The sequence below is a fragment of the Accipiter gentilis genome, chromosome 5 (genome assembly GCF_929443795.1).
Source record: "Accipiter gentilis chromosome 5, bAccGen1.1, whole genome shotgun sequence".
NCBI classification, from domain to species: Eukaryota; Metazoa; Chordata; class Aves; order Accipitriformes; family Accipitridae; genus Astur; species Astur gentilis.
Genome location: NC_064884.1, coordinates 13407840 through 13434452, shown reverse-complemented (window position 1 = coordinate 13434452; position 26613 = coordinate 13407840). Strand labels below are relative to the sequence as shown.

The following is a 26613-nucleotide window of genomic DNA, read 5'->3' as shown; positions in this document are numbered from 1 at the left end:
CCCGGCAGCCCCCATGACGTCCACCCCGGCCCCGCCCCTCCACCCCTCAGAGGCGGGGCGGGGCTCCCGGGGCGGCGCTGCGCCAACGCGCCCGGGAGCCCCGCCCCGCCTATCCGCCCCGCTTGGGCGGGAAACCGCCAGAGGACCCCGGGCGGCTCGTTCTAGAAGCGGCAGCGGGCGCTTTAAGGCGTCCGCGCCGTTCGCCTGTAAAGCGGGGCGCAGGCGCGCGGCGGGCAGCCCTCCCCGCGCGTGACGCCACGCCTGGCGCCGGCCGGAAGGGCCCGGGCGCGTCCCGCTGGTGGCGGTGGGGGAGCGGCGGTGCCTTCTGGAAGGTTCCCGGCCGGGCGGCCGTTACCGCGGGTCCCATCCGCGTCCATCGGCGGCGGGCGACGATGCCGGAGAACACGGGGGCCAAAGCCCACGGCGGACCGGGGAACCGGGCCAAGGGCACCTACCAGGACCGGGATAAACCCTCCCAGATCCGCTTCAGCAACATCTCCGCCGGCAAAGGTGAGGTGAGGCGCGGCGCGGCGGGCGGCGGCTACCCGCCTCCTTTGTGCTGAGGGGAGGCGGCCACCGGCCTCCCGCCGCGCCGCTCCACGCCGCGCCGTGCCGTGCCGGGCTGGGCCCACCGGCAGCCCTGGAGGAGCGGCGCCTCTTCCCGCCCCGAGCCGGGCGGCTGGAGGGGAAGAGGGCGGCCAGGGTTCGCCGCTTCCCCCTCTGTGAGGCGGCCCCGCGCCCCGGGGGAGATTCGGGCTTTCATGTGCACCCATTCGGGGGGGGAGGGGGCAGGGGCGGGCGACGCGTTTCGGGTTGACAGCAGGACGGCGAGTCGCCCTGGTCTGGGATCTCGGCTGGGGTGCAGCCGTTCCCGTTGTCTCCCCCTGCGACGGGAGCTCGGCTTTGTGTTGGCGGGGGGTGGTCTTGGGATTTTTAATGGCACGAAACTGCCAGGGGTGGGGCCAGTGCGTGCTGGGGGATGCTATATTTGGCATTTGACACGAGCCTCGGTCGGATTACTTGGCGTATAATATGTCCACGTTATTACTCGATTTTAAAATGGCTGTAATCGAGTGATGGGGTGTTAATTGTTAAAAAAACAAAAAACAAAAAAGCGCTGTGGAAATCTGTCCTGAGATTGCAACGTTTTATATCGTTCTGCTATTAAGGCTGATTTGGTGCTGGCACAATAACCGGGAACTGCTTAATATTAGGAGACGTTTTCTTTTCAGAAGAAACATTTAGAATGGTGGAGTGAGTGCTTATAGTTCTTAGATCAACCTGCAAATGTTTGGTTTTTTTATCTTCCTAGCTGTTGCCGATGCAATTAGAACAAGCCTTGGACCAAAGGGAATGGATAAAATGGTAATCCTTACACTTAAATTTTGAAAACATTAAGCTTACTGGAGATACTGTGAAGCCCACATGCTTTGTATAGGATGCCATCTTTTGCCTTGAACTTCTTTTCCAAGTTTCATTTATTTAAGGGAAAGTATGAGCTAAATACACATCTCGGTTTGAGAAATAATGTCAGGCGAAATATTTTATATAGAGCACCAAATTAAAGATTTGTAGTTACTGACCAGAACTACGTTTCTCCTCTTCCTTCTCAGATTCAGGATGCTAAAGGAGATGTGACAATCACTAATGATGGTGCTACTATTCTGAAACAAATGCAGGTTCTGCACCCTGCAGCCAAAATGGTAAGGTTTTTTTTTCCCATTGCTCAGACAATGGTATGTGTTAGAGCTTAATTTCTGGGACCAAAAAACATAGTAACATTTCACGTGGCTTTGAGGAGCGTTACCCACTAGTGATAGAGCAAGAAGTTCTGTGCAGCATGCTCCAGGAACATTTATTTTGATTGTAAGATGTGCTGGAGAGTTCCAGGTCCTTGGTTCTTATCCGGTATTCCTTATGCATAATCCCTCGGGACGTGTGTTAAGACATAAAGGAATCTAGCCCAAACCTTCTGTCATTTAAAAAAGAAAAGTCAGTGAAGTCCCAAACCACTAGGACCAAAGAGAATGAGTTACGTTATGGTCAGGTGGTCTGAGGATGCAGTAGTCTGGTCTTTTGAGAAGTTAAATGTAGACCTCTTAGTTTAATTGTGGTTGGAGATGGAAATGAGCTTCCTGTGGCCCACCTACAGGAGAGGAAAAGGTAGACCCGTTAGATAGGCGTGATCAGTTTTAAGCTTGGGAGAAAAGCTTCTCTGCTTCTGTAAGGAATCTGTTTCACAGTAGTTGTTCTTCACCAAATGGATGTACAAGTATGGAAAGCAAGGGGCAAAAGGTACCAACTTCAAATTAGAAAAGGCATGAATAGTCCTGATACAAAGGTTGATTTCAGTACTGCTGCATTCTTGAATATCTTTTTTTTTTTTCCAATTGTCAGTGTTTGCATTTAAGTAGCATTAAATGTAAACTTTTTCCATAATTTGTCGTTTAGTTGGTAGAGCTGTCAAAAGCACAAGATATTGAAGCTGGTGATGGCACTACATCTGTTGTTGTCATTGCTGGAGCTCTTTTGGATGCCTGTTCCAGACTTCTTCAGAAAGGTAAATACATATATTTAATATAAAAGCATGACTGGAGGTAGTTAAGTCCTCTATCTGCTTCCACATGTATAATGAAGCTTAAAGTAGCCATTTCCAGTTTAAACATGAAAGATGACTGGAGTCTTCACATTCAGGTTTCACTTGTGTCCCACTTTCAATTAAAAATCTGTTCAGCTTTTTATTTTTAGTTGAATGTATTACTGTTGAAACAGGAAAATAGTGCCTAGGGGATGTGATGAATATTGCCTTGTAAAAACTCACCTCAGTTATACTTGTACTTGTTGCATGGACAGAGAAAGCGTAAGAAGGTATAAATGAAATCTGGGACCAGTGATTCTACATGGTTTTTTTCATACTCAGCAAATTTATCACTTCCCATTACTTACAATAGAGGAACCTTGAGAAAGTCTGGTCAGGAAAAGACATGAATTACAGAACACAATAGTTTGTGTAGGTTCTGTTCAGTTAGCTCAGGATGTTCTCTTGTAGTCTGCTTCCGTACAGTTCAGCAGCTTTTTTAGCTGTCCAACAAGATAACAATTGGGCTTCTGTGTGCAATGGAGATAGAGCAAGAATGACTGAACCTGCAGAGTTCTTTTCTGTCTCAAATCTGGACTTCATAGTGATTTACTTACACTTGCCTCCTCTCAATACACACCATTTTGCTTGTTGTCCTCTTTCTGGCCCCTACCAACAGTTAGCTTCTGTTTACCTCCTCTCCTGGTACTGGTGGTACTGCTGGACTAGCAGCCTGGCATCCTCTGCCATAAAAGGCAGTTAGAAGCTGCCTGTTTTGAAAAGATACAGGGTATATCACACACTCCAGAGAAATCGAGGAACTGCATACATAGCTGTGGGAAAACAGTCTTTGAAAATCTGAAATAAAATCACTAGTGGGCTCCTCGCAGGTATTAACTTCAACAGCGGCAGCTTTAAGAATGCCAAGGGTAAACAAAACCTTTGTCTTCTCAAAAGAAGGTATGTTTCTGGGATGTCAGACATTGCAGGGAAATGTGCTGTACTTGTCCGTGAGGACAAATTATTGGGAACTTTATAGCTTTTTTTTCCTCAGCTTTAACAATAGAAAGTAATAAGGGAGGTCATCTACTCATGAAGAACACATTTTTCTAAAATGTCTTCAAATTTATTCTGATATGAAAGTCTCGCTAATTTAAAATTGAAAAAGAGGATGAGGAGAAAACAAGAAAAAAAAATTAGTTTGAAAGCATGACTGTCTAACAAACTTTTTATACTATCCACAGGAATCCACCCCACCATAATTTCAGAGTCATTCCAGAAAGCTTTGGATAAAGGTATTGAAGTATTGAACAACATGGCGCAGCCAGTGGAACTGAGTGACAGAGAAACCTTGCTGAATAGTGCAACTACTTCGCTGAATTCGAAGGTATGACTGATACTTCAACTTTGTACCTCTAGACTAGCTGAGCCTTTCAGCTTTTCCCAGCTCATCCTACTGTTCACTTAACCTGCATATCACAAATCTAATTGGTTTTCCGACATTGATTACCTTCTCTTAGACAGACTTTTCAGAAAGCCGTGGTTGATTAAGAGTAAATTGAAACACTCATACTGAATTTCAGTTTGAAATACTTGGTGATCTCAGGTGTTAGCTGTAAGTGTAAAATAAACAAGCTTCAACTGAAAACAGCAGCAGAAGAGTGAGGTGGGATACTGAGAGCTTTTGCCAAGTTTTTGTGTAGGAAGTTCTTGTTCGTGTAGCAGGAACTCCTAAAACAGCATTGATATCTGGAGAAGTGTGCTAGTTTCCCTTCCAGCAGAATGATCTGTGAAGCTCTCAAAATTCTTACTTTAAGAGTCTAGGAAAAAAAAATTCAGGTTTTTTCCTTAAGTCCCTAAGCATAGGTTTTCCCACCAACGTAGCTGCTGTTTCCTTTAAATGGAGTAGCCCTTAAGAAGATGCCGTATTAAGGCAACTGGCTGATGGACAGGAAGGGATAACAAGCTTTGTTTCAAAATTCAGGAGTCAAACACTGAAATACAATGATGATATTATTTTGAAATTACTGTTTATCAGTGTTAGATTTCTCACCATTTATTTTTTCTTTACTACTAAATCTTTTAGGTTGTGTGTCAGTATTCTAGTTTACTTTCTCCAATGAGTGTGGACGCAGTGATGAAGGTGATTGACCCAACTACAGCTAGTAGCGTGGACCTCAGAGATATTAAAATTGTTAAGAAGTTGGGGTAAGAAACAATCTGTAACTAGACAAATTTTGTCTCTGTGAAATCAGCTTCCCAAAGTGCTAGAGTCATGGATTGTTTTTGTTTCCAGAGGCACAATTGACGATTGTGAACTGGTTGAAGGCCTAGTGCTGACTCAGAAGGTGGCAAATACTGGTGTAACTAGAGTGGAAAAAGCCAAAATTGGCCTCATTCAGTTCTGCTTGTCTGCTCCGAAGACAGATGTAAGTTAAACTATGACTAGAGCACAACCTTTTGCTCTAGTCCTTGGGAGATGCAAATGTGATGATAACACTTTTTTTTTTTTTAAGACGTTGTGATGTCAGCTGTATTCCACAGCTATAATGAAGGTCTGCTGGGTAATGCATGGATGTTCATAACTCTTAGAGGACTTATGGTTGACGTAAGAAAGAAAATAGTTCAAAAGTTCAGTACTTCTCATCATGTAAACAATCTCTAATAAGACATATTTTACTATCATGCTTGTTTGCTTTGAATCGCAGGCTCCTAAGTTAAAGAATGTGGAACATCTTGACACGTGCTTTTTAAGTCAGTAGTTCATAATAGTTGCACTTTTTTCTTTTTTTTTTTTTATAGATGGACAACCAAATAGTTGTTTCTGATTATGCTCAAATGGACAGAGTACTGCGTGAAGAGAGAGCCTATATTCTAAATTTAGTTAAGCAAATTAAGAAGGCTGGATGCAATGTGTTGCTGATTCAGAAGTCTATTCTGCGGTATGTTAATTCCGATTTACTGGCTTACTGTGTGTGTTTGGGGGAACAATTGGAATTTTTTGGAATACCTGGAAAATTGAAGCCAAATACTAACAGTCACACTTGGCAGAGTGTCAGACTGGCTGTAGTAGCAACCATGCCTTTAGAAAGCACTAGTATTGTCTGTATTTTGAGTTTAATGACATCCCTGCTTTGTTGTCTGAAGAATTTCAGCACTGCTAGTAAGAAGCATGCGACTGGCTAGTATGGCCTGGTTACTAAAATAGCACTGTGGACTAACTACTTCCCTCTTGTTTTTAGGGATGCTCTTAGTGACCTAGCCCTCCATTTTCTGAACAAAATGAAGATCATGGTGGTTAAAGACATTGAAAGAGATGACATTGAGTTTATATGTAAGGTAAAGTGAGTTATATAAATGGCTGTTAAAGTAGCAGCAGTGTTGAAAGTCTACCCCAAAACCAAGTACCCAGCCAGTGTCAGTTTATTATGACTGTTTCACAAGTTTCATGTTCCGACTAGAATGTAAGAGCAGACATTGCCTAAAAAATGTTCCTGTTCTGTTGAGCAGTCACGTTTCTAGAAAGATTGGGGACAGATGTAAAAGCCATAGTCCTAACTGCATTTTAGTGTAATATGCAGAAGAATGTTATGTATTATACTTGCTGACTCTGCAGTTCAGGATTTTTTTTTTTATTTCTTTTTTTTACCCCCCATTATTTTTTCAGACAATTGGAACTAAGCCTGTTGCTCATATTGACCAGTTTACTCCTGACATGCTGGGGTCTGCTGAACTGGCAGAGGAGGTCAACTTGAACGGTTCTGGGAAACTAATAAAGGTGAGCGAGCAACAAAATGTTAATACCTACTTAATATCTGCCAATTATTTTAATAACAACTAACTTTAATGTGTTTTACTACTGAAATTACTACGTTTAAGTACCTACTTCTAATCCCCGAGTAGCCACCAACCTGGGAAGTGTAGTGGTTTTGCTTAGCCAGATATCAGTACTGGTCTAGAACTTGCAGATACCAACTGAAGTCTCTTTTTGTCCAGGATGGGGGTTTTTTCAGTCTTAGTATTTGGTTTTATGTTTTAGATTACAGGCTGCACAAACCCTGGGAAAACTGTAACCATTGTGGTACGTGGATCCAACAAACTTGTTCTAGAAGAGGCTGAGCGTTCAATTCACGATGCCCTGTGTGTCATAAGATGCTTAGTTAAGAAAAGGTAATGTCTCAGTTTGGTTAGAGTAATTTAGTGTATTAATAATATAGAAAGCTAACCATTTATGCACGCACTTACATAAAATGAGTTTTTATTTTTAATTTCTGTCCTCAGAGCTTTAATTGCAGGAGGTGGAGCACCAGAGATAGAGTTGGCACTGCGCTTGAACGAGTATGCTCGCACTTTGAGGGGTATGGACTCGTATTGTGTCCGTGCGTATGGTGACGCGCTGGAAGTCATACCATCCACACTGGCTGAAAATGCAGGTCTCAATCCTATTTCAACGGTAACAGAGCTGAGAAACAGACACGCTCAAGGGGAGAAAACAGCTGGCATTAATGTCAGAAAGGTAACAAGGGATTGTGTATGCATAGCTTAAAAATAAACAGAACTTGGGCATTGAAAGGAAAAGGCATAGCATCAGAACTAAACTAAGGAGAGGGCAAGTTTGTCTCATAATGGTATTCTCCCTAAAATTAAGAGTTGAGATAGATAGATTATACCTTGTTCTCTGGGGCTTTAACAGCTAATCCTGAGTATTGATAATAGCAGGTACTTACATGCCATACCCACATAGTATACCCATCAGTATTATCTGCAGTGGAAGGTGCACGTGTGTTACGAGCAGCACAGTGGGTTAGCTTCTTTTAAGTTGTCACCATGTTTAAGCTGGCATAACTACCTTTGTCTTGGCTAATTTTGATTAGGTCTGTCAAGCACTTGGGGGGAGAAGATGCATGCTGTAATATTCCTGTTGAGGATGGAAGAGTACAAGTCCTTTGATAGTCTAATTTACAGTTGACTGTGCTCAGGATTCTTATAAAAGAAAACTTGCTAAATCTTCACTGTAGTCTGACCTACACAAAATAAAAGCTACTTGTTCTCACAGGGTGGTATTTCCAACATCTTGGAGGAATTGGTTGTCCAGCCACTGTTAGTGTCTTTGAGCGCACTGACTCTGGCAACAGAAACCGTGCGCAGTATTCTTAAGATTGATGATGTGGTGAGTAATGTTTGCATCGTGCTTTGTTTAATCTTTTTTTCACAAGCACCAGGATAGTTACTGTCATCTAATTTGCTGTGCTTCAAAATGTTGTGTAGCATTCTCAGTTTACATGCTACTTAGACCATTTGGCCGCCTAATAATGGCAATTGGAACAAAATGAAATGTGTTACAAATACTGTGCCTTAAAGTAAGGAGTTAAGAAAGTGACTAAAAAACCAGGATCTTTAAGCAGAAGAGAGGTAATTGTTGGGTGTCCTGTGGACTTCCTGTGCCTGATTGTGTGAACTCTTCCTTGCAGGTGAACACCCGGTAAACTGAAGGAAGAAAGTGGGGACTGTGCCCTAGAGCTCCTTCCCAGTAGTCTGGAATATGGTTTCCTCACCAAAAGCGCCTGTGTGAATTGTCTTAAAAGTCCACAAAGGCTTATGTACTTTTATCAGGTTAATTAAAAAACAAACAAACAAACCCAACATCAACAACAAAAAAACCCACCAACCTGTTTTCAAAAAGGAAATGCTGTTTATCAATAAACATGCAGTAGTCTACCTGAGTCTTTGCTTTATAGTTTTGCTAGAAATAAGGTAAACTTCTTGTTACATTTGCTTTTCTGTGCTACATGCTCCTACTTAGCTCTGAAAAGTTTAAATGCAAGTCATTAGCTCTTGGTATATATTCTAAAAACACCCTTCAATTTGCACTCTAGTAACATGCTAGCTTAGAGCTGCTTCTCTAAAAGTTTTCCATAATGGAGTAGTATTATTTCCCTTAACTATGACGGGCTAGGGTGAAGGAATATCTTTGCAGTGGTAGTACTTAAGAATCCTGCATCATGTTCCTTGCTGTTTTGCCTCCTGAAGTCCATAGTGATCCAGAGTATTACAAAGGGCAAGTCTGTACATGCAGCTTTTTGTATTTCATCCAGCAGTGAAGTGCAAGTGTCAAAACTAAACCTAGTTCAAAAAAGGCAAAGATAACATTACTAGAACTAGGCTTATCTATAATTAATAAGGGATTTATTTAAAATCGGTTTTGGATAACAGGTGCATCTCTCTGAAGCAGGTTCAGCCGTTCTTTTGGTCACTTCCATTGTGGCGGTGGTGGTGAACTCCCAGTTCTGTTCAGGAAAATGCCACCAGTGGAACTCCTGGACAGCTTAAATAATACATAAACACGGACCACACGCACACAGTCCCACCCCCAATGAGTTGGTTTTCTCAAAACTGTCTGAGAAGTCAAAAAGTATACTATTTTAAAATAACGCATATTACATTTCTTTAAAAAAAGTCACAGAACAGACATTAACATCTACCTACACCTGAAGGAAATGGGTAGCCTGTGTTTGTGTCACAGCATTGTGGTGCTGGACCCACGTTGTTGGGGTGGGCTGTAACACAGGGGATCTCAGCTACCGGGAAAATCCCGGCTGGCCCAGGATCGATTCAGTGTAGAGTTCATTTGATGTTACATTTTGTAGATAGAATAAAACATGTTTCAACTTTTAATTCTTAGCCTGAAATTTTGAATTGACCTGTTCATCTTCATTACTGCTATAGTAAGATGACCAGATGCCTCTTCATATTTAAAGGAGAGTGTTTCTTTCATGACCCTGTAACTTGCATTTCTATTTACTGTTGGTGGGATCTGTAGCTTTTGTGTAAACTCCCACCACTTTGTCGACCAGCTATTGAAAATACTTTCCTATGACAGCTGTTTTAAGTAGAACATTCAGAATAATTCAAATACTAAAAAAATAAATAAATTAGACAAACGATTTAGGCGTTAATGTTCTGCATTAATTGTTTCTTGGCTGTTTACAAGTGATGCCTTACCCCAGAGGCCTACATCCAGCAATGCTCTCTTGTAGTTAAGGTATTAACTTTGATTAAAGCTTTCCTTCCCCACCATCACAAACGTCCAATTCTTGACAAGACTTAGAACAACGGTTGTGTGTGACTGAATCTTTCCATCCGTTTCTTTCATGAAACGTATTTGTAATTTCACTACAATGACTAGGTCCATCAATCATTAATGCCTCTCTGCAGAGGTGGACGAATATTCCTGCTGACCCTGGTTTACCCTTATGTCGCAATCGCTGATCTGAAGACGCGAGAAGATTCTTTGCTAACCTGAGGGGGTAAAAAAACCGTGGGCTTGTCAAGGAGAGAGTTACGAGTTCCGAGTGAAATCCCGCAGAAAGTTACCTAAAGATGGGTGCGGCCAGCACGCTGAGGAGCACAGCAGCGACCAAGCGTTGCGGATGCGGACGGGTGACGGACTCCAGCCCCCCCCCCCCCCTTCCTCCTCCTCCTCCTCCTCCTCCTCCTCCTCCTCCTCCTCGCAGGCGCTCGAGGAGGACGGGGCAGCGCCGGTCCCACACCCGGAGCGGAGGGAGGGTGCCTGCCTGGCAGAAGGCTCGCGTTGGCCGCCGGCTGCTGCCGCCTCTCGAACGGGCTCTGGCGAGCGGCAGCAGCCCCTTGCCGGCAGAGCCCTGAGCGGAACCGGCCGGGCCCCTCCGCCCCCGCGGCCGGTAAAGCGCTCCTCTTCCGCCCGGCGGAGGTGGAGCGGGAGCCTCCCCCGCCCGGCCCTCCCGCCTTCCCTCCTGGGCTCCCCTGCCTGCCCGCCCGCCGCCGGCGGCGGCGGGGCTGAGCGGCCGCCATGGAGGCGGCTCACCGCGCGGCGCTGCTGGCCGCCTCCTGCCTCCGCACCCCGCTCGACCCGCGCACCCGGGCGCCCGCCGCGCTGTACGAGCGGGGGCCGCCGCCCGCCGCCGAGCAGGTACCGCCGGGGCTGGGGGGGGGGTGTGTCTGCCGGGCCGCCGCGCCGTCCGGGGGGCGGGTGGGGAGCGGGAAGCGCCCTTGGCGGTTGTCAGGCGAGCGGGGGGACGCGCGGGAGGCCTGAGGCTGGGGGACGGGCTCCGCCGCCAACCCGCCCTGGAGAGGCAGGCGTCCGCTCCCCGGCTGCCCCGGGAGCCGAAGCAGCCTCGTGCCGGTAAGGTTTTCGCCCCTCGCGGCAGTGACCCGCGGCCCCAAGCGCGCAGACAGGCAGACGGGGCAGGAGCCGACAGCTGGTGCCGCTGCAGCGCCTGGGCGGCGGCCATCTCGTCACGAGCGTGTTAGGCCCCGGCGGCCGGAGCGCGACGGTACGAAGGGGCGATGGCCGAGTGCAGGGAAGAGGCCCGGGTCGTTCTGCGGATCGAGAACGGAAAGCGGGAGGCTGATGCACGATGTCGGAAGCGGCAGGTTCAGAAGGAACCTGGATGGTGCCTTTCGCTGGGCGTCCCGTAGCAGCGCTTCAAGTTTGCTTCCTTGATCGTGTAATTCACGTCGCATTAGGTCACGGTGCTGTGCAAAAAACCGAGTTACAGATTTTTGCGTTGAAAAGCCGACAAAACATGAACACGACTTTTTGTTGGAAGGTCAGAGCTTATTCAAATACCTCTGTGTGGAAAAGTATTATTCTAATTTTTGGATAAAGAAAGGGTCCTGTAATTTTTTTTAAAACGTGGTGGTTAAAAATAACATAAAGGAAGCCTTTGTAATGCCGACTGACCTGGTTTTAGTAACTTCTCTAAACTTGGGTAAGCTTTAAAAATATTTAAAGAATGTGCTTACCTGCGCACAGCTGCAAGCTGCCCGACACTATTGGAACTATAAGCTGTGCAGAATTCCTGTCGCTTCACAGTAAGCTATGGAAACGGGAATAAACATTTTTACACAAGATATCTAATGACTTATTTTTAGAATGCTTACGGAAATGGAAGGCAGAGAAGGTTCTGTTGTGGTTTTGTTTGCTTTTAAAGAAAGGCTTTTTTAGAGCTGCATAGTAATCAAGGAAAAATTACACTTTACAAAATAGTTAAACTGTTTTCTTTTGATAAGTCCTTTTGATCATATTTCCTGGTATAAATGCATTGATTACAGGGACAGACTTAGGAACTTCACATGCTTTAAATAGGACCCTTAGGATATAAATCGTTATGCAATAAGATTATTCCATGTAACTGCGCTAACGTTTTTTATACCGGTACCTCTGTTTGGTGTTACTGTATCGTTCATTAGACTTAAGTAGGGTAAAGCAATATTAAGAACCTTGTTCCCCTTTCTTTTAACAGTCAGAAAGCTTTACAAACATCTCTTCTAGGATGGTTTTGATTTGGATTCCAATACTGACAGAGAGCAGACACTCTCTCTAAATAGGGACTGTGACAAGTGGACAGACTTTTCCCAAATGTGCAATTCAAATCAAGAATATTACTTGAAGTTGGAAGAATTGAAGAATGCCCACTTGGAGACCATGGCAAAATTAGAAAGCATGTATCGGAATAAACTGTATTTAAAAGGAGTACAGCCCTTCGACAAGAAAAATGCTGCTTTTAACATGTGTTGTAGGTAAGTTTGGTGGTGCCTTTTATCTGAAGATTCTCAAATGCTTTGCAGACATCTGTAAAACAGCAGGTTTTTTTCTAGGACTGGAAAACGTTACTCTCCCCATTTCCTATAAGCAGATAATCACAGAAAAGTTAGTTTTAATTACAAAAATGCTTATTCACCTTGCTAACGGACTGTGAGATTTACAAGTGTGTGCACAGCACAGACAGGGCAACAGGTTTAGTAAAGCATGGTGCCTTCCTTTAAGAAGTACTGACTTGTTCAGGACTGGCACTTACTTAAAACTATGATCTGGTGTGAGTGCTCAGTGTGCTTCTCTTTTCCCTTCGCCTCTTCCCTGCCAGTGCTGTTCATTTTTGTTTCCAACGATGATACCTTAAAGTGGAAGTTACTGGCTTTGCATCAGTGTTGGACTGGACCCAAACCAACTTTCTTTTTCCCTTTTTTTAAAGGCCAACTTGGGAGAAGAGCTCATATCAGCTTCTAAATTTACACAAATCCTTTTCAGACTCTGACTTAAGTGATCCCTTAGGCGCAAGTATATCTGATAGGTCTGACAGAGAATTATCATTTGAAGAAAATGGTAGTGAAACTGGATCATCTGCATTTGCTAAGCAACGGATCGAAAAAATGTGGGACGGGTTTTCCGTGGAAGACTACATCTCTCACGCCAGACACAGCTTACCAAGCTCACCAGCCTTCAGAATGATACGGAAGAAACAGAAAGCATGGTCACCAAAAGTTACTGTGCCCAAGCCTTTCCAGATGACTATCAGAGAAGCTAGAAAAAAAGAACAGAATGTAAAATCAAAGTCACAGATTGAAATGGAAAACAACTTACTGAAGAAGCAACTAGAGGAAGAAGCAGAGTGTCAGAAAAAATTCCGAGCCAATCCAGTGCCCGCTGCTGTTTTCCTTCCACTCTACCATGAAATCCTGCAACGAAACGAAGAACGCAGGAGGTCTGTGAAAGAGAGAAGCAAACTCAAGCTCTTGGCTTCTCAGAAGCCATTTAAATTCCTTGAACGAGAGAAACAAAGGAATGAAATTAGGAAAATGCAATTAAGAGACCTTTCCGCACCTGAAAAGAAAACAAACCTGTTCAAAGCAAAACCAGTTCCTAAATGTGTTTATAGTCCAGCTGTTAACGACAAGCTAAGGGAGGAAGAGCTCTGCAGAGAAATCAGGATCAGAATGAGAGCTGAAGAGTTGCTACGTAATTCATCTCTACCCACCAGCAGACTGGCTTTAAAAGATACCAATAAAAAGAAGAAACACAAGTGCATTGAACCAAAGGAAACAGAACATAAACCCAAGATCAAATCAAGTGTTCCAGATTTTGAACTACTACACCAGAAGTTTCAGAAACGGCTCCTGCAACAAAAACAAGTGAAACACCTTACAGTCTGTGAACCTTTTGATCTTCGTACTCCATATATTCCCTCAAACAAGGGGAAGATTTTGAAGGACATTCAAGGGGATGAAGAAAAGTTGAAAGAAACACGCTGGCCATATGCCTCTCCGAGACGTAAACCTCAAATGAGACATTCAAGTGCAAATTCGCATCTCTCAGGATTTGGAGAATCTAAATCACCAAGAATCACAGAATCCACAAGACGGCGGCTACAAGCCTTAAGGTGACTTCTTCAGTGGTGCTCTGCATTTTATATATATTTTAAGAGTAGACCTCTTTTGTATTTCTAACTATGTAGTCAGTTCTTCCATATATGACTTAATACATTAATATAAGGGCTTAATTATAATGTAAAACTTAAAGTATTTAAATATAGGACTTAATTAGTATTTATGATTGTTAAACAGTAGAATGTCCGTAGGAAAGGGACAAATGACTGCCATTTCCCAGGATATGCCCGAATTCCTTAAAATGGCACATACCTTGTGTCCTCTTATGCCAACCCTGTTTCCACCCTGTTTTTCTCTTTTGAATCTCCTTTGCCAAAGCTTCCTTTGAAGTCTTGCTCTTGAAATAAATGAATTCAGCCTTAGTTTATTTTTCCACCAGGGATTCACTTGAGGAAAAGAGAAAGCTGGAAGAACAACAAAAAAGGAACAGAACAAAGCAGAAACAAAGAAAGAAAAAACTCCAGAAAATTGTAACAGCTCGGGCTGAGGCCAATGACCCACATCAGAGCCTAGCTCAGATGTCTAAATCCAAATTAAAAACATTCAGGTATTTTGTTGCATTCCCCTGAATCCTGAACCTCTCATTCTACATTGTATGTTAAACATACAATGTAATAAATAGCATAGTCTAAGTTTACATAATTACACATTTGATAAATTATACAGTGTACAAGAAGCTAGTAAAAAAGGTGGCCAAGTTTACTGTTTCAACTGGGAAGTTGTTGCCTGTTCTAATGATTTCAATCTGTAAGTTCCACTTTACAGTATTATAGATTAGCTAACAGGAGACTCCTGTGTTTTCCCAATTGACATGCCAACTAAAGAGGAAAAGTTTCAAAAAATCAAAAGGAAAAGGAATAGTGTAGTTACAGAATATCCTTGCACTGCTGGATTGATAAGATGTTGGTACAACTTTGGTGCTAGCTGTCTCCTACAGTAGTAAACATTTCACAATTCAATTCTTTGTCCCAGCAGGTCCCCACTTAAGAGGGAAAATCAGAGCAGGAATATTATTTTAACTAAGCACACGTATCAGCAGCTAACGAGGAAGCTGCTGGTGCTTAGGAGGAATGGAATCCAAAGTTACCTTTAGTAGAGATACAAATTCAAAGACTGTTTCTATATGACTGAGGAAAGCGGTACACATGGAAAAACATCAGAGCCTGCTGTAAGCTTGAAGTCCAGATGGCTCCAGCTTTCTGATGCTAATCTGACTCCACAATTGCTGCTTGACCTTGTGTTTGTGGCTAATTTAACCATTTCTGCTTCTTGTTCTTCATAATCCTAGAAAAAAAAAAACTAGTCCTGTTTGAATAAGTCTTTAGTGAGGTTTATAATCTGTCTTGGCATGATGGCACTGCAGCAGTATCATCCATTTATGGTGCTGTTACGTGGAGATGGTGAGAGGTACTGACTGCTCTGCCCCTGCTGCTTCATGCACAGGCAGGATTCTTGGGCAGTGAATACGAATCCTAATTTCCAGTACCCAGGCAAATTGCCAGTAACTGACAGTAGTAGAACAAAACAATACAAGGGTGAACTTTCATGAGATACGCCCGATTACAAGATTCATAGCTTGGACTAGCAACTTTTAAATTACCATACTAAACTTTAAGGTGTTTGGAATATGGTCCAGGATAGAGATTTTTCTGAAATGAGGGTGGAAGCTAGGCCTGTCTTTATGGCTGAGTTGAAAGGAAACTAATAAGGTTTCCTCATTCTTTTTTTTGCTTTGCATGGATCTCTTCTTTCTTTATAGCTAAAATAGAAAACTGTGGATTTACTCTTAATAGACTTTAAACTCTGGGCTGTTACAAGCAAATTTGCTAAAACAGTGCAGCACCACCTGCAAGACAATACTGCACGTTGTTCCACCAGCAAACTTTGTAATGGTTATTCAGCACCAATGTTGCTTCCCTGTGACCAGAAAGAGAAAATGCAGCAGAAACCGAAGCACGTACATTCTCCCGTGCTGAAAGCATGAAGTGCAGTGGCTCAGCCGGGATATGCTAGAAGCAGCATTGCAACAAGCATCTTGCTTGGCCGTGTGGGCGGTCAGTGACTACCCAGCATGCATCTACGCACACCCACCGCCTCCCCCAAAGACAGCTGAAGCCAAAGCACACGTAGGAAGACGCAGGAGTGTAGGAGAAGCAGGGCTTACACAGGGTCCTGGAGAGCAGAGCTGCAGTGGTAGAGATGCAGGTCAAAGAGGGCAGTCCCTTTTAACTATTTTGCTGGAGTCAGAGCTGAAGCACAATTGCTTTTTTAACACAACCACCAAATACTGTTAAGAACAGGAGCTTTATAATGTAAGTATCCTTGGGCAGATGATCTGCTGACTGTAGGGCAGAAGCAGAAAACAATCTGAGTTACAGCAGCAGGGAGGAGAATTAAGAGAGACAGTGGGTGTGTTTGCAGATTTGATTTGAGTTCATTCAACTCACATTACAGTATTTAGCTTAATCAGATTTCAGGAGTATTGTAAAACACTCATGCTTAATTCTTGTCTGCGCATAAAATTATGCTATTACAAAGCAAGATTACTTCCCTAGTGCTGATGCATTAAGGCTGGTACAAGTGCTTAACTTGATAATGCTTATTTCAGCATAGGCTGGGTAATAAGGTATATTAATTTAAGTGCTCTTCTAACAGCTAATTAGGTTTGTAGAAAGCTGCCTGAGAGAGCAAGCAAGTAGCAGCAATGAAGTTCACTCCCTCAAAATGGTGAATAACTTGCCTTAATGCACAGCCATACTGCAGAAATGGTAAGGGAAAGAGGCAGGAGGAGACAGACGTGTAAAATGATCCCTAGCTCTCATACTCACCCTTAAGTTTCTGACTTAGTAATGCTGGAGCTGGCCCAGTACAGAGGCAGCATCACAGAGAGGTGTCTTTGTTCACACACCGAGGATTACAGCCCATGCTACCTGGATTATCTAGTGCTTGCCATGATCCGAGATACCATTTCAGTTGATGAATCAACAGTTTCATCATCCTGCTCTATTGACTGGGCCCTTGACGAACCAACTAGGGAAAAAAGTGCACCGTGATCCAGAATGTGGCCACCCCTCTTGTCAGACAGACTGGTAAAGTAGTAAGATTCTCATCGTCAAACTTTACCTTAAAGTACCGATTTTTATTCAATTATACTAATCTCCTGTGGTGTATTCTGTTTAATTTTGCTTAGAACAACTGAAACATCTATATTAAATCAGCATTTAAAAAAAACCCCAAGTATCCAAATTTAAAAAAAACCCTAAGTATCCAAAAAACCCCTAAGAATCCAAACTTGGATAAGCTCTACTTAACCTCGCTAGCCAGGACCCCTCTCTGCTTATCCAAAGTGACTACTTCAGAGACAGTTTTGTTCAGTACTTACAGGCAAGCAATTGCTGTGAAAATGAGACAATACACCTCAGACCCTATAACCACCATAAAATAATTTACCTTTTATGTATCTTTAAGTATAGTATTTAGTTTGTTATGAGCAATTTAGCTGCTGTAGAAAATTACTTCTTGTATTATAAATTAATAATAATTTTCCTTGTATTCTATTTCCCTTAGGAATTATGAGAAGCAGAGAATGCAAGAGTATTTGCAAGAGTTACAAGAAATGGAAGAAAGAGTAAAACAAAGGCCATTGCTTTTTGAAAGAGTCACTCAGGTTGTCTTCTGTATTACTTCTTAATCTTCTCTTCAAATACTGCATAAGACATTTGTAGTCAGTCATTTTTAGAAGATATCTGAAAAAGACTTTTGAGACCAGTATTTGGCTGTTTTAATCTCTGTTGCCCCATCTGCATATAAATATTACGAATTTTTGTGACTAAGCATTCGTGGCATGCTTGCACAGGGAACTGAGATGGCTGTTGTAAACGTGTTGTCCGATTCGGTTACAGCACGAGTAATTCTAAACAAAACAAAAAATTACAGCAAAAAAATGTGAGAGATTTAAGTTGGAAAAGAAGCGGTAAGAAAATTCAAGTATTCTTAATGTCTACTGTAAAGCTCAGGTACAGTATATTTTTATCTGTCCATTTCAGTACAGCTGGTAGTGTGGTCCCTGACCTCTTTCCAGACCCAGAGAGGCAGCAAGTCATAGATCACTGGTTCCCTTGTCCCTTCTCTCCATGTGGGTTTCCTGACCTGCCATCGCTGCGGGGCAGGAGCATCTGTGTAGATTGGAGGACAAGTCCTCCTCGCTCAGATATTACGTGGAGGAACAGAATTTACACCCTCAGTTTCAGAGGCAGAGATACACATCTGTGTAATTTGTTAAACCGCACTGTAAGAAGGTGAATCAATACTACTTTTTTAGGGCAACAGCTCCCAGAGAGGGAAGACAGAGGAGGGTGAGAGGGGATAAGGGAGAAGCCCTAGAAAGACTACATCTGATTTTCTACATGTCCACATCTTCCCCCTCCTCCCTCAACAGCTATATACAAAATATATAGCTCTTCATTAGCCAGTGGGCGCAGGGAGCAAACTGGATTTAAACTAGTACAGAAAAGGAAAATCTAGGGTAAAGTTTTCAAGTATTGTTTTCCCATTCTTACCTGCAGCGAATAATCATTCAACTTGTCAGATGCAATTAATGAAAAGGTATTAATACAAACAAATGAAAGTATCAAAAGACAGGCATTTAATGCATTTAGATAACAAATAACCATTGTGATTTTCCTACAGAAAAATGCCAGAATAGCTGCAGAAAAGCATTATTCTAGCAGACTGAGAGCGCTGGGGATTTGCCCAGAGTTTGTTTCAAAGAAAGGAAAAACAACTAAATTGCTACAATGCTCCAGTACTGAAGATTTTAATAACTCCACTAATGCCAGAGAAAGGTAGAGATTTCTAAAGGCGCGCTTCCCCCCCCCCCCCCCCACTACATACCTAGTAATTAGAAACTAATTTTTGATGTGTAAGTTTAGGGGTTTTGGTGGGTTTTTTTAATTATTTGTACTATTTCCCAGGTAAATATTTGACTATGTAGTTAGCTTTACTAACGTTAGCATTAGTATGTATTTTTAATGTTTTTTCCTTCATTAAATATTATTTCATAAATCAGAGGAGAGCACGGGATATGTTATGCAATTCACGTCAAAGAAAAATGAAGAAAAACATTTTTTTATTTGTTCCTTTCACCAAAAATTCTGGCAGGTTGCTAGTAAGTCACTTGATTCTGCGTTACCTTTACTGATTTTTAAAATAAGCCTTATAAAAAATAATTTTCAGTATCCATTAGGTGTTACACTAAAAAGAAGCAGAAATAAAAAAAATTGAAATATATAAGCAATACTGTTGAGTTACTTTCTAGCATAAAAGGAGACTCTGGTGTCCCCTCTTCCCTTTTCCTTCCCCAGTTCCACCCCAGCCACGTCTACCAGGTTTGTCCTAGATTACCTGAAGGTAGTTTAAAACCTACTAGAAAGCATCTTACCTGAAAATAAAATCACACATGGAAATTGTCTTTGCAGAGTCATCGAGGATAAAGTGAAAGAAGGGGAATCCTTTGAGGAAGCAGCTGACAGCAGTCCTCGGTCTGAGCAGTCCTGTGAGGAGGAGGAGGAGGAGGAGAAGGAGGGAGAGAAGAGGAAAGGCGTCAAAACCTCCACCCAGGATGGCCAATTCAGTGAGCTGGAGGATGAAGAAGAAGCCAGAGCCAGCCCTTATGCTCATCAACCTTGCCACTCAGGGGAGGCTGGGTCCAGCCCCTCCTCTGACCAGCACTGTGAAGAAGAGGAGGAGGAGGAGGAAGAGGAAGCAAAGGCAGGCCTGTCACTTGGCCATTCCCAGGAGGAGGAGAAGGATCATTCAAGACCCAGCTCTCAGTCAGGCCAGTCCCATGAGTGTGAAGAGGAAGGTCAGTCTGACCCTGAAGCTGAGGGTGCCTTCAGATACGAGGATGAGGAATATGAAAATGATGATTCAGAAGAGAAACCTAGTGATGATGAAGCTGACTGAAAGGAAGGCAGACAGGATGGCCTGGGGCTCAGGAACCTATTTCATTGCTGGCAGTGAAATGGACACCAAAGAAAAACTTGGCTCTTTGCTACTGATACAAAATTCTGTCAATTTAAACCACTCAGCTTAACAGTCTTACCAGCACAGAAATTTTTTCTGTTTTCCAGTAAGAAAGATCAAGTTACTAATTTCCACCAAGAATTTAATTTTATATTAATCTTTATTCTAATCTTCAGCGATATTAGTGTACCTCTGTTCATAAAATGAATTGCAACCACTATTTAATAATAACATCTTGCATGCTGTGTTGGTAAGTACTGAGGTCTTAACATGTCCAGCTCTTTCTGCATGCTAGCGAAGCCAGATGAAATTTTGGAGTAGTAATTTACCATTATCAGCACCTCCCAGTCTCAAACATTTCAGTACTTCTGGGGTGTCCTCCTGCGATAGCTTCTAGGACAGCTTCTAGGTTTGTTGTGCAAGACCTCCGACTGTTTTTAGCAGAGCAGCTGTTAGGAAGACAACTTGCTATCCAGTTAGACAATGTGGCCAAATTAATCTGTTCAATTCCTCCCTCCTTTTCCCATGGAGTCCATCTTCCGCCCACTTAAGTGAGCTGAATCGGCTCAGAGGCAGGTCAGGTGAGTGCCAGGGCCAGAAAAGATTACTACTTTTGGAGGAAACAAGCTGTTGTATCAACTCAACTACTTTGTCCAGCTAAAATATTAACAGTATTGCCATCACTGAAGGCTCTCCCTACAGAGGAGAAAATGCCTAGGATACACTGAGAGCGGGCACTTAAACTTTCACAGAGATTTTTAATGCTTACAGACAAGTAAGGTAGAAGAGTAGGTCAGTAGACTAGTATGTTCCACAGTGCAGATCTTGCATTACTGTCTAACCAAGCCCCAAAACTGTTCTTTCATCTCCATTTTGTTTTGAAGAGCTCATCCCGTGGTGATGTAAAATCATTCTTCCTAACATAGTGACAAATGCAGACATTAATCTTCAGATTTCTTTATTGAGACAGTAAACATACACTGTAAAGCAAAAATCTTACTACATCAGATAAAAATGTAGCCCAGCAACTCTAGGTGCATGGAAGTATGGAAAGAAGTGCTTTACTACCTTTTTGTACACACTTGCTACTCAGGACTTCTGCTAGTACACAACAAAGAATGCAAATGGAAGGTTTGGGTTGGTTTGTTTGGGTTTTTTCTTCTTTATATCAGTAGTACCTTCTCCTACTATTACAAGCTTTCTTGCTAACCTGTCGTATGCAATGTTAGGAGAGATAGTAAGTAAAAGAATGCATCCATATAATAACAGACCACAAACAAGGATTTCAAACAAGCTTTATCTGGACAGTACAATGCAACATTGCACAGGTACTCAAAACATATTAATTGAATAATAAATGCATTTGTTAAAACTATCAGCTTTGCGAAAGCATCTGCACTGACTAACAATAAGGATTTTTATTTTTTTATTATTTTCTTCCATGCCGCATGCAAGAGCACAAACTAAATCTGTTACTATTTCTTCCTCCTGACTTTCAGAAACTGTAACAATGTTTGGAAGATTTTTATGATTATTACTTTTATTTATTTTTTAAGTGTGAGCATAGCTAATATGAATTTGAAACTTATTTTTTTACTTAAATAAAATATCCATTGTATATATGTCATAAATGAAAGTACTAATCATTACTTAACAAGGAAAATCAGTTTACAATCTCCAGTAATACCCACAACCTCACAGTACAAACTCAAGGTTGGTTTGCTTGTACTTGTCAGTATTATATAATTCTGAAGAGTTGTACAACGTTACCGAATTCATAGTCACATGTTGCTGTTATTTGTCTCTTTAGTAAATCAAATTTGTTTTGAAAGAAGGCAGAGGAGCTCTAAATTATGTTTTTCTTAAAGATTATTTGAAGAGGTTTCAAATCAGAAAAAATTCACATCCATTTTTAAGATCTGACAGCACTCAACTAAGTGTTCTAAAAGAACAAATAAATAATTGTTGAACTATTAAAGTAAAAATATTGCTAAAACTCCGTTGAACTGGAAGGAAGTAGCAAAAACGATGCTTTTTTTTTTTCAAGGTTTTAGAAGAAGGCATTCAAGTTTTTCACTGAATTTTTACTATGTTAACCGTACTCAGAACAGAATTAATGAACATGAGTAGATATGTTATAACAAGGAAGAGTTAGTACAGCTTTTGGAGGTTAGGCCTTAACTTTTTTAGCATTTCTGAAAAAGCCAAGCAGAATCATGTGGACTAAGGGGATCCAACTGATATGATTTACCTAGATTTCCAGGAAGCATTTGACACAAATTGTTATCAAAGGATCTTAAAGAAACCAACCTCATTGTAGGAAAAGAAAAGTCTTCATGAATTAGTAATCAATTAAAAGCTGAGGAAGGAAAACATCAGTTTTCACAGTGTAAATGTGGTTATCAGCATAGTCAGAAGGGAGCTGTAGTATCCATTGCAAGGAGTTTGCTGAGGTCATAGAGTTATTCAATGCTGTGAAAAAATGAAACTGACTGCAAAGAACGTGCTGAAGGATCTTGTGACAATGATAGAAGAAGAACAGATATACTGCAGTTTTAATAAGTGCAAATAAATGCATGTGAGGGTAAAAAAATATTCCTAAACTATACAATACTATGCACTGAAAAAAAAGCAATTCCATCTTGAATACTCTATGTGGTCCTGGTCCTCCCATCTTAAAAGGGATTTATTATGTAACTGGAAGAAGGCAATAAGAATGATCAAAGAAAAAATGGCTTTCATATGACAAGAAGGTAGTTTGGTTTTCATATGACAATATATACTAGGATTCTTTAATTTGGAAAAGATACGAGAGATCAAACTTTCAGATATTAAAGGAACCAGTTATGGAAATTGCTTTCAGCAGCACAGATTTTCAAAGTGGAAGAACCGTGAAATTTAAGTCAAAAAAACTGTTCAAAAATTGCATTACAAACAAGAAAGAGATAAGCATTCCAATAAGGAATTAAAAATGAAATAAATAGCAAAGAAAAATCACAGATGACGGAACAAAAATGGGGAGAGACAGGTCAGGATGAATTAAACCTCACGAAGCAAAGTACAGCAGTGAAAAATTCTTCAAACAATGAATAAGAGGCATGGACACCACACTGTCATGAGATGAACAATAGGCTGGCCTAAAAAAACATGTCATTATTTGACTTTTGTGGGGTTTTTTTTGTGAGGAGGATGATTTAAAATGTAGTCAAAGCAGGAAGAAACTAATAGGATGATGGCACTAAAATGAAAATTACTATATTTAAAGAAAAAACCTCAATAACCTCAACAACCTCAACATGAAAATCCAAATCCAGGTGAAAGATTTTGGTAAATTACCAAGATGCAGACTAGTACCATAGGAAAGGAGAATAGAGTATGTAGTACTTTGTCAGAACTCAAAACATTTCGATACGATTAACATGGAGGAAAAAAAAAAGTCATTTGATTCACAAAAGATGATACAATAGAAGCATTTTAAGGTAGGAAGCTCATTAAAGGAGAAATGATGATGAGTTATGCTTTCAGGGAAGCTACCTAGCAGGAATGAGATTAATAGAAAAGTTTCTCACAGGTTATTGAATATTCTGTCTTTAATATTTTAATTAATGGCAAAAGCACAAAAGTAGAAACATGTTCAAAAATTTGCAAAGAAAATGAGGAAGGTGTATCCAAAAAAAGGATTAAAAATACCACATGGGAAGAGGAGGATGACTTTGCATGTAGACTGTACTATTAAATATGAATTTAAAAAGTGCAAGAATAACATCTCTTTAATGGGAATTTATCGCCTGAAACTGTAAGGAGAGAGACCCAGATTACTTGTTGAGCAACGGATATTGAACCACAAAATGTGATCATAAAAAAAGGCAATGGAATCAAAGGATGTGCCAAGCACAATATTTCCAGCGGGATTGGAAGAACGGTGCTTGTAAGTCCACAGACACTACAGATCTCATTCTGGGTTTCTAAGTGATTGTCATGGTACTGAATGTGAGCAATAGCCTTGGTTGGAAATTCTGTACTAAACTTCCCCCCCTGTGTATCTGCTCACATCTGCCACAGGTTCCCACTGAGATAAGCTGTAGCCATATCCACCACGCTGGAGAAGGTTGATATTACAGGCAGCCTGAAGGGTCAGGATGATCGCTTGGCTGCAAGGCACTGGGGCTTGCAAGTGTATCTAATTTGTAGGGGATACACATTCCAGGACAGGGAAGCAGATTCTGGAAGTTTAGTGCTCGCAGGCAGTGCCGTTGCTATAGAAAGGCTCTAATATCTGGTGAGCTCAGGCTGAAAATGGTCATCAGGTCACAGGACCTACACTGTAATAAGCCATCTGCATTTACTGAAGTTTAGAGACGTCAGAAATGATGTGTTTTTAGCAGTAGCAAGTTCCACAGGAAAAGGACTATCGCTGCCAAGTAAACCAAATAGAAGTACAAGGCCCACAGAGAAATAAAAATTAAGTAACAGCCAGATGCAGTGCTCCATGTGACTGTTCAGCACCCATGCCCATCTAACTTGCACTGAATACAGTGTTAATATTGACAGCTTGTACATAAAGCCTGTTTATATATATTTCTAACTCTCTCTATGTTTATCTGTGTCATTATATATATTTCTATGTTTTGAAGTAAGAAACCAGAATTTCTGGATATTATGCTTTTTCTGGGTGCAATTCAATGTTGTTGTATTGTTCTCAGGGAAGTCAGTAATAATTTTGAAAGCTAACATAAAAGTGCCACTTGAACACTTCTTCTAAAAACAAAGTGTCCACCTTTGAGAAATAGGGCTCCAAAAGCACGATACCCCGCTGGACTCCAGTGAGGCTATGGGAGGCAAGAAGAGTTGCTACTGTGGACTGTTATTAAACATCTTGAGCTTTGGCCAGAGAGCCTCCCCTCTTCAGGGGGTGTTTCTATCTTTTGGTTTGCCTTCCAAATTTACCTGCATTTCTCAAGCGTTCTTTGTATATACGGTACCACTTCCTCTAGAAACCATCTCGTGTACATAATTACCACAACATCAAGCAGGAGGTTGCATTCTCTTTCCCTTTGAGGAAAAAACTATTACATCATTACCTTTTACAGCTGTTCCAAATGAAGAGAATAACAAAAGAATTCAACTTTTTGAAGAAAATATTTAAAGTCATCACTATTTTGAAATTATTTAATCATGGTCTCATTTAGAATCATCAGGCTTCTGCAATGGCAGAAAGTAAAATACTTGCCTGAGTTTAGCAGATAATAGGCACTCTAAAGATCCAAATATATGTTAATTATTTCTAAAAGTATGTCCATACAGTTGTCCACAAATTTAAGTCAAACATCAGTTTTGTATGCAGAATACATTCGTCTAGGAATACTAACTAGTCCATTGTTACAAGATATGGCAACTGCATGCTTACAAACATTAACATGCAGAAAAAATTAGAAACAGTCTGATGTCTGTCCTCCTCACCCTTCAGTGGAATTTCAGTCTTACATCTCTGGTAGTATAATATTTTGGTAATTACTTGGCTGTAGGGAAAAAAAAAAAAAAAAAAGAAAAAAAAAAAGAAGAAGAAAAAGAAAAAGCCCTTGCATACTCCAGCAAAACTCAGAATTGCTTCTTTCTTCAACAGGAATTTCAGGTATTTGAGGAATGCCAGATCAGAACTAAGACTTAAAATGGTATCAGAAAATTCCGGTCCCTATTGTATACTAAAGAAACCTAACAGTCAGGTGAAGGAGCAGAGAAATCGGGGATCACATGAATAAGGCAAACTGCACAAAGTTGTAGGACCTGATGTACTGCTTTAGATACTGGTTTTGTATTAAGGTATAACAGCATTAAGAGGCTTCCACTGCACTAAGTGTGCACAAAGACAGAGAAATAAATCCCCAATCCAGCCTTACGAGGCATCTGCGTATTTCAGAGGAAGTACATCACGTTTACTCACAGAGTAAAACCTTTCATAGACAGCTGAGCATATAAACCAGCTTGCTTGTGCCCAAAGAGCACAAGCTCTGTCCTCCCCATCCTTTCTTTTCCTCCTTGTTTTCCAGATGCTTTCACTGAGTCAAATTAACTCGCTAAAATAGCCCAGCCAAAAGAAGGGGGTGAGGTTAGGAGATGACAGGGACAAGCAGGACTTCAGCCTTTTAGTGCTGGCCAGTTATGATCAGCGTCTCACAGAACTACATCTCGGGATTAGCCACGTGAGAAAATCCCTCACATGCTTAAGTGGCTGTAGTACAGAGAAGACAGATGTTTATGGGCAAGAAATACACTGCTTTTCTGATAATGAAGACTGTAAATGAGACTATGTTTAACGTTGCGAACACAAATGGTACCATGGAAGCCAGTTGTTAACAGGACTGAAAACAAGCATATTTGCATTTGCACAGCTCAAAGCTTGCTACTAGTAATTAGGGCTTACTAAGAATAAGCTTATTACTAACAATAGTTAGGCAGGTTAACAATAAGAAGGTTAGTGAGAGTAAGCAGGTTACTGATTACTAATAAGTAACCACACTACCAACACGGCTAGGAATTTCTAGTTGCCAACACAGTGAATTGTTACAAACTGTCCTGTTACCCCAGGTTATTCAGGTCATCACTCTGTTTTCAAACACAGCCTTCCACTTACAGATGTACATGGTTCTCATGCAGGGCTTCTGTTAACTTGCTGTACTTTTTAATGCATATTTCACGCAATGCTACATTTTCTGAGATGGATAAAAGATACACGAATTACATTTGTAATAGGTAGTAAAAGCAAACAAACAAAAAATCAGCTCTTACAGCTGTTAATTTGTGTGTGT

General features: G+C 41.5%; 2 protein-coding genes across 6 annotated transcripts; both read left to right on the top strand.

The window, feature by feature from the left end:
- Positions 1-256: 256 nt before the first annotated feature.
- CCT4 (chaperonin containing TCP1 subunit 4) lies at positions 257-8301 on the top strand. The gene is made up of 14 exons (XM_049799708.1): positions 257-510; positions 1313-1365; positions 1614-1703; positions 2452-2560; positions 3823-3965; positions 4665-4786; positions 4875-5007; positions 5381-5520; positions 5821-5917; positions 6246-6356; positions 6618-6748; positions 6860-7094; positions 7635-7748; positions 8050-8301. The coding sequence occupies exons 1-14, from the start codon at positions 393-395 to the stop codon at positions 8062-8064; spliced, it is 1611 nt and encodes a 536-aa protein (XP_049655665.1). The 5' UTR covers positions 257-392; the 3' UTR covers positions 8065-8301.
- Positions 8302-10100: 1799 nt separating this feature from the next.
- Positions 10101-25292, top strand: FAM161A (FAM161 centrosomal protein A). 5 transcript variants are annotated; one of them, XM_049799704.1, is made up of 7 exons: positions 10101-10526; positions 11892-12139; positions 12592-13776; positions 14163-14330; positions 17351-17450; positions 18473-18627; positions 19261-25292. In XM_049799704.1, the coding sequence occupies exons 1-7, from the start codon at positions 10407-10409 to the stop codon at positions 19745-19747; spliced, it is 2463 nt and encodes an 820-aa protein (XP_049655661.1). In that variant the 5' UTR covers positions 10101-10406; the 3' UTR covers positions 19748-25292. The 5 variants fall into 5 exon arrangements, with proteins under 5 accessions (XP_049655661.1, XP_049655664.1, XP_049655660.1 ...); XM_049799707.1 differs by having other exon boundaries at positions 10446-10526; positions 11863-12139; XM_049799703.1 differs by lacking the exon at positions 10101-10526 and adding an exon at positions 10563-11166.
- Positions 25293-26613: the final 1321 nt, after the last annotated feature.

Excerpts from the sequence above, each read along its gene's own strand:
- CCT4 (XM_049799708.1), top strand. The coding sequence starts at position 393 with ATGCCGGAGAACACGGGGGCCAAAGCCCACGGCGGACCGGGGAACCGG. Across the intron at positions 5,008-5,380 it reads TGTCTGCTCCGAAGACAGAT|ATGGACAACCAAATAGTTGT; the intron begins GTAAGTTAAACT and ends TTTTTTTTATAG. Across the intron at positions 6,749-6,859 it reads AGATGCTTAGTTAAGAAAAG|AGCTTTAATTGCAGGAGGTG; the intron begins GTAATGTCTCAG and ends TTCTGTCCTCAG.
- FAM161A (XM_049799703.1), top strand. The coding sequence starts at position 10,975 with ATGTCGGAAGCGGCAGGTTCAGAAGGAACCTGGATGGTGCCTTTCGCT. Across the intron at positions 12,140-12,591 it reads GCTTTTAACATGTGTTGTAG|GCCAACTTGGGAGAAGAGCT; the intron begins GTAAGTTTGGTG and ends CTTTTTTTAAAG. Across the intron at positions 13,777-14,162 it reads CGGCGGCTACAAGCCTTAAG|GGATTCACTTGAGGAAAAGA; the intron begins GTGACTTCTTCA and ends TTTTTCCACCAG.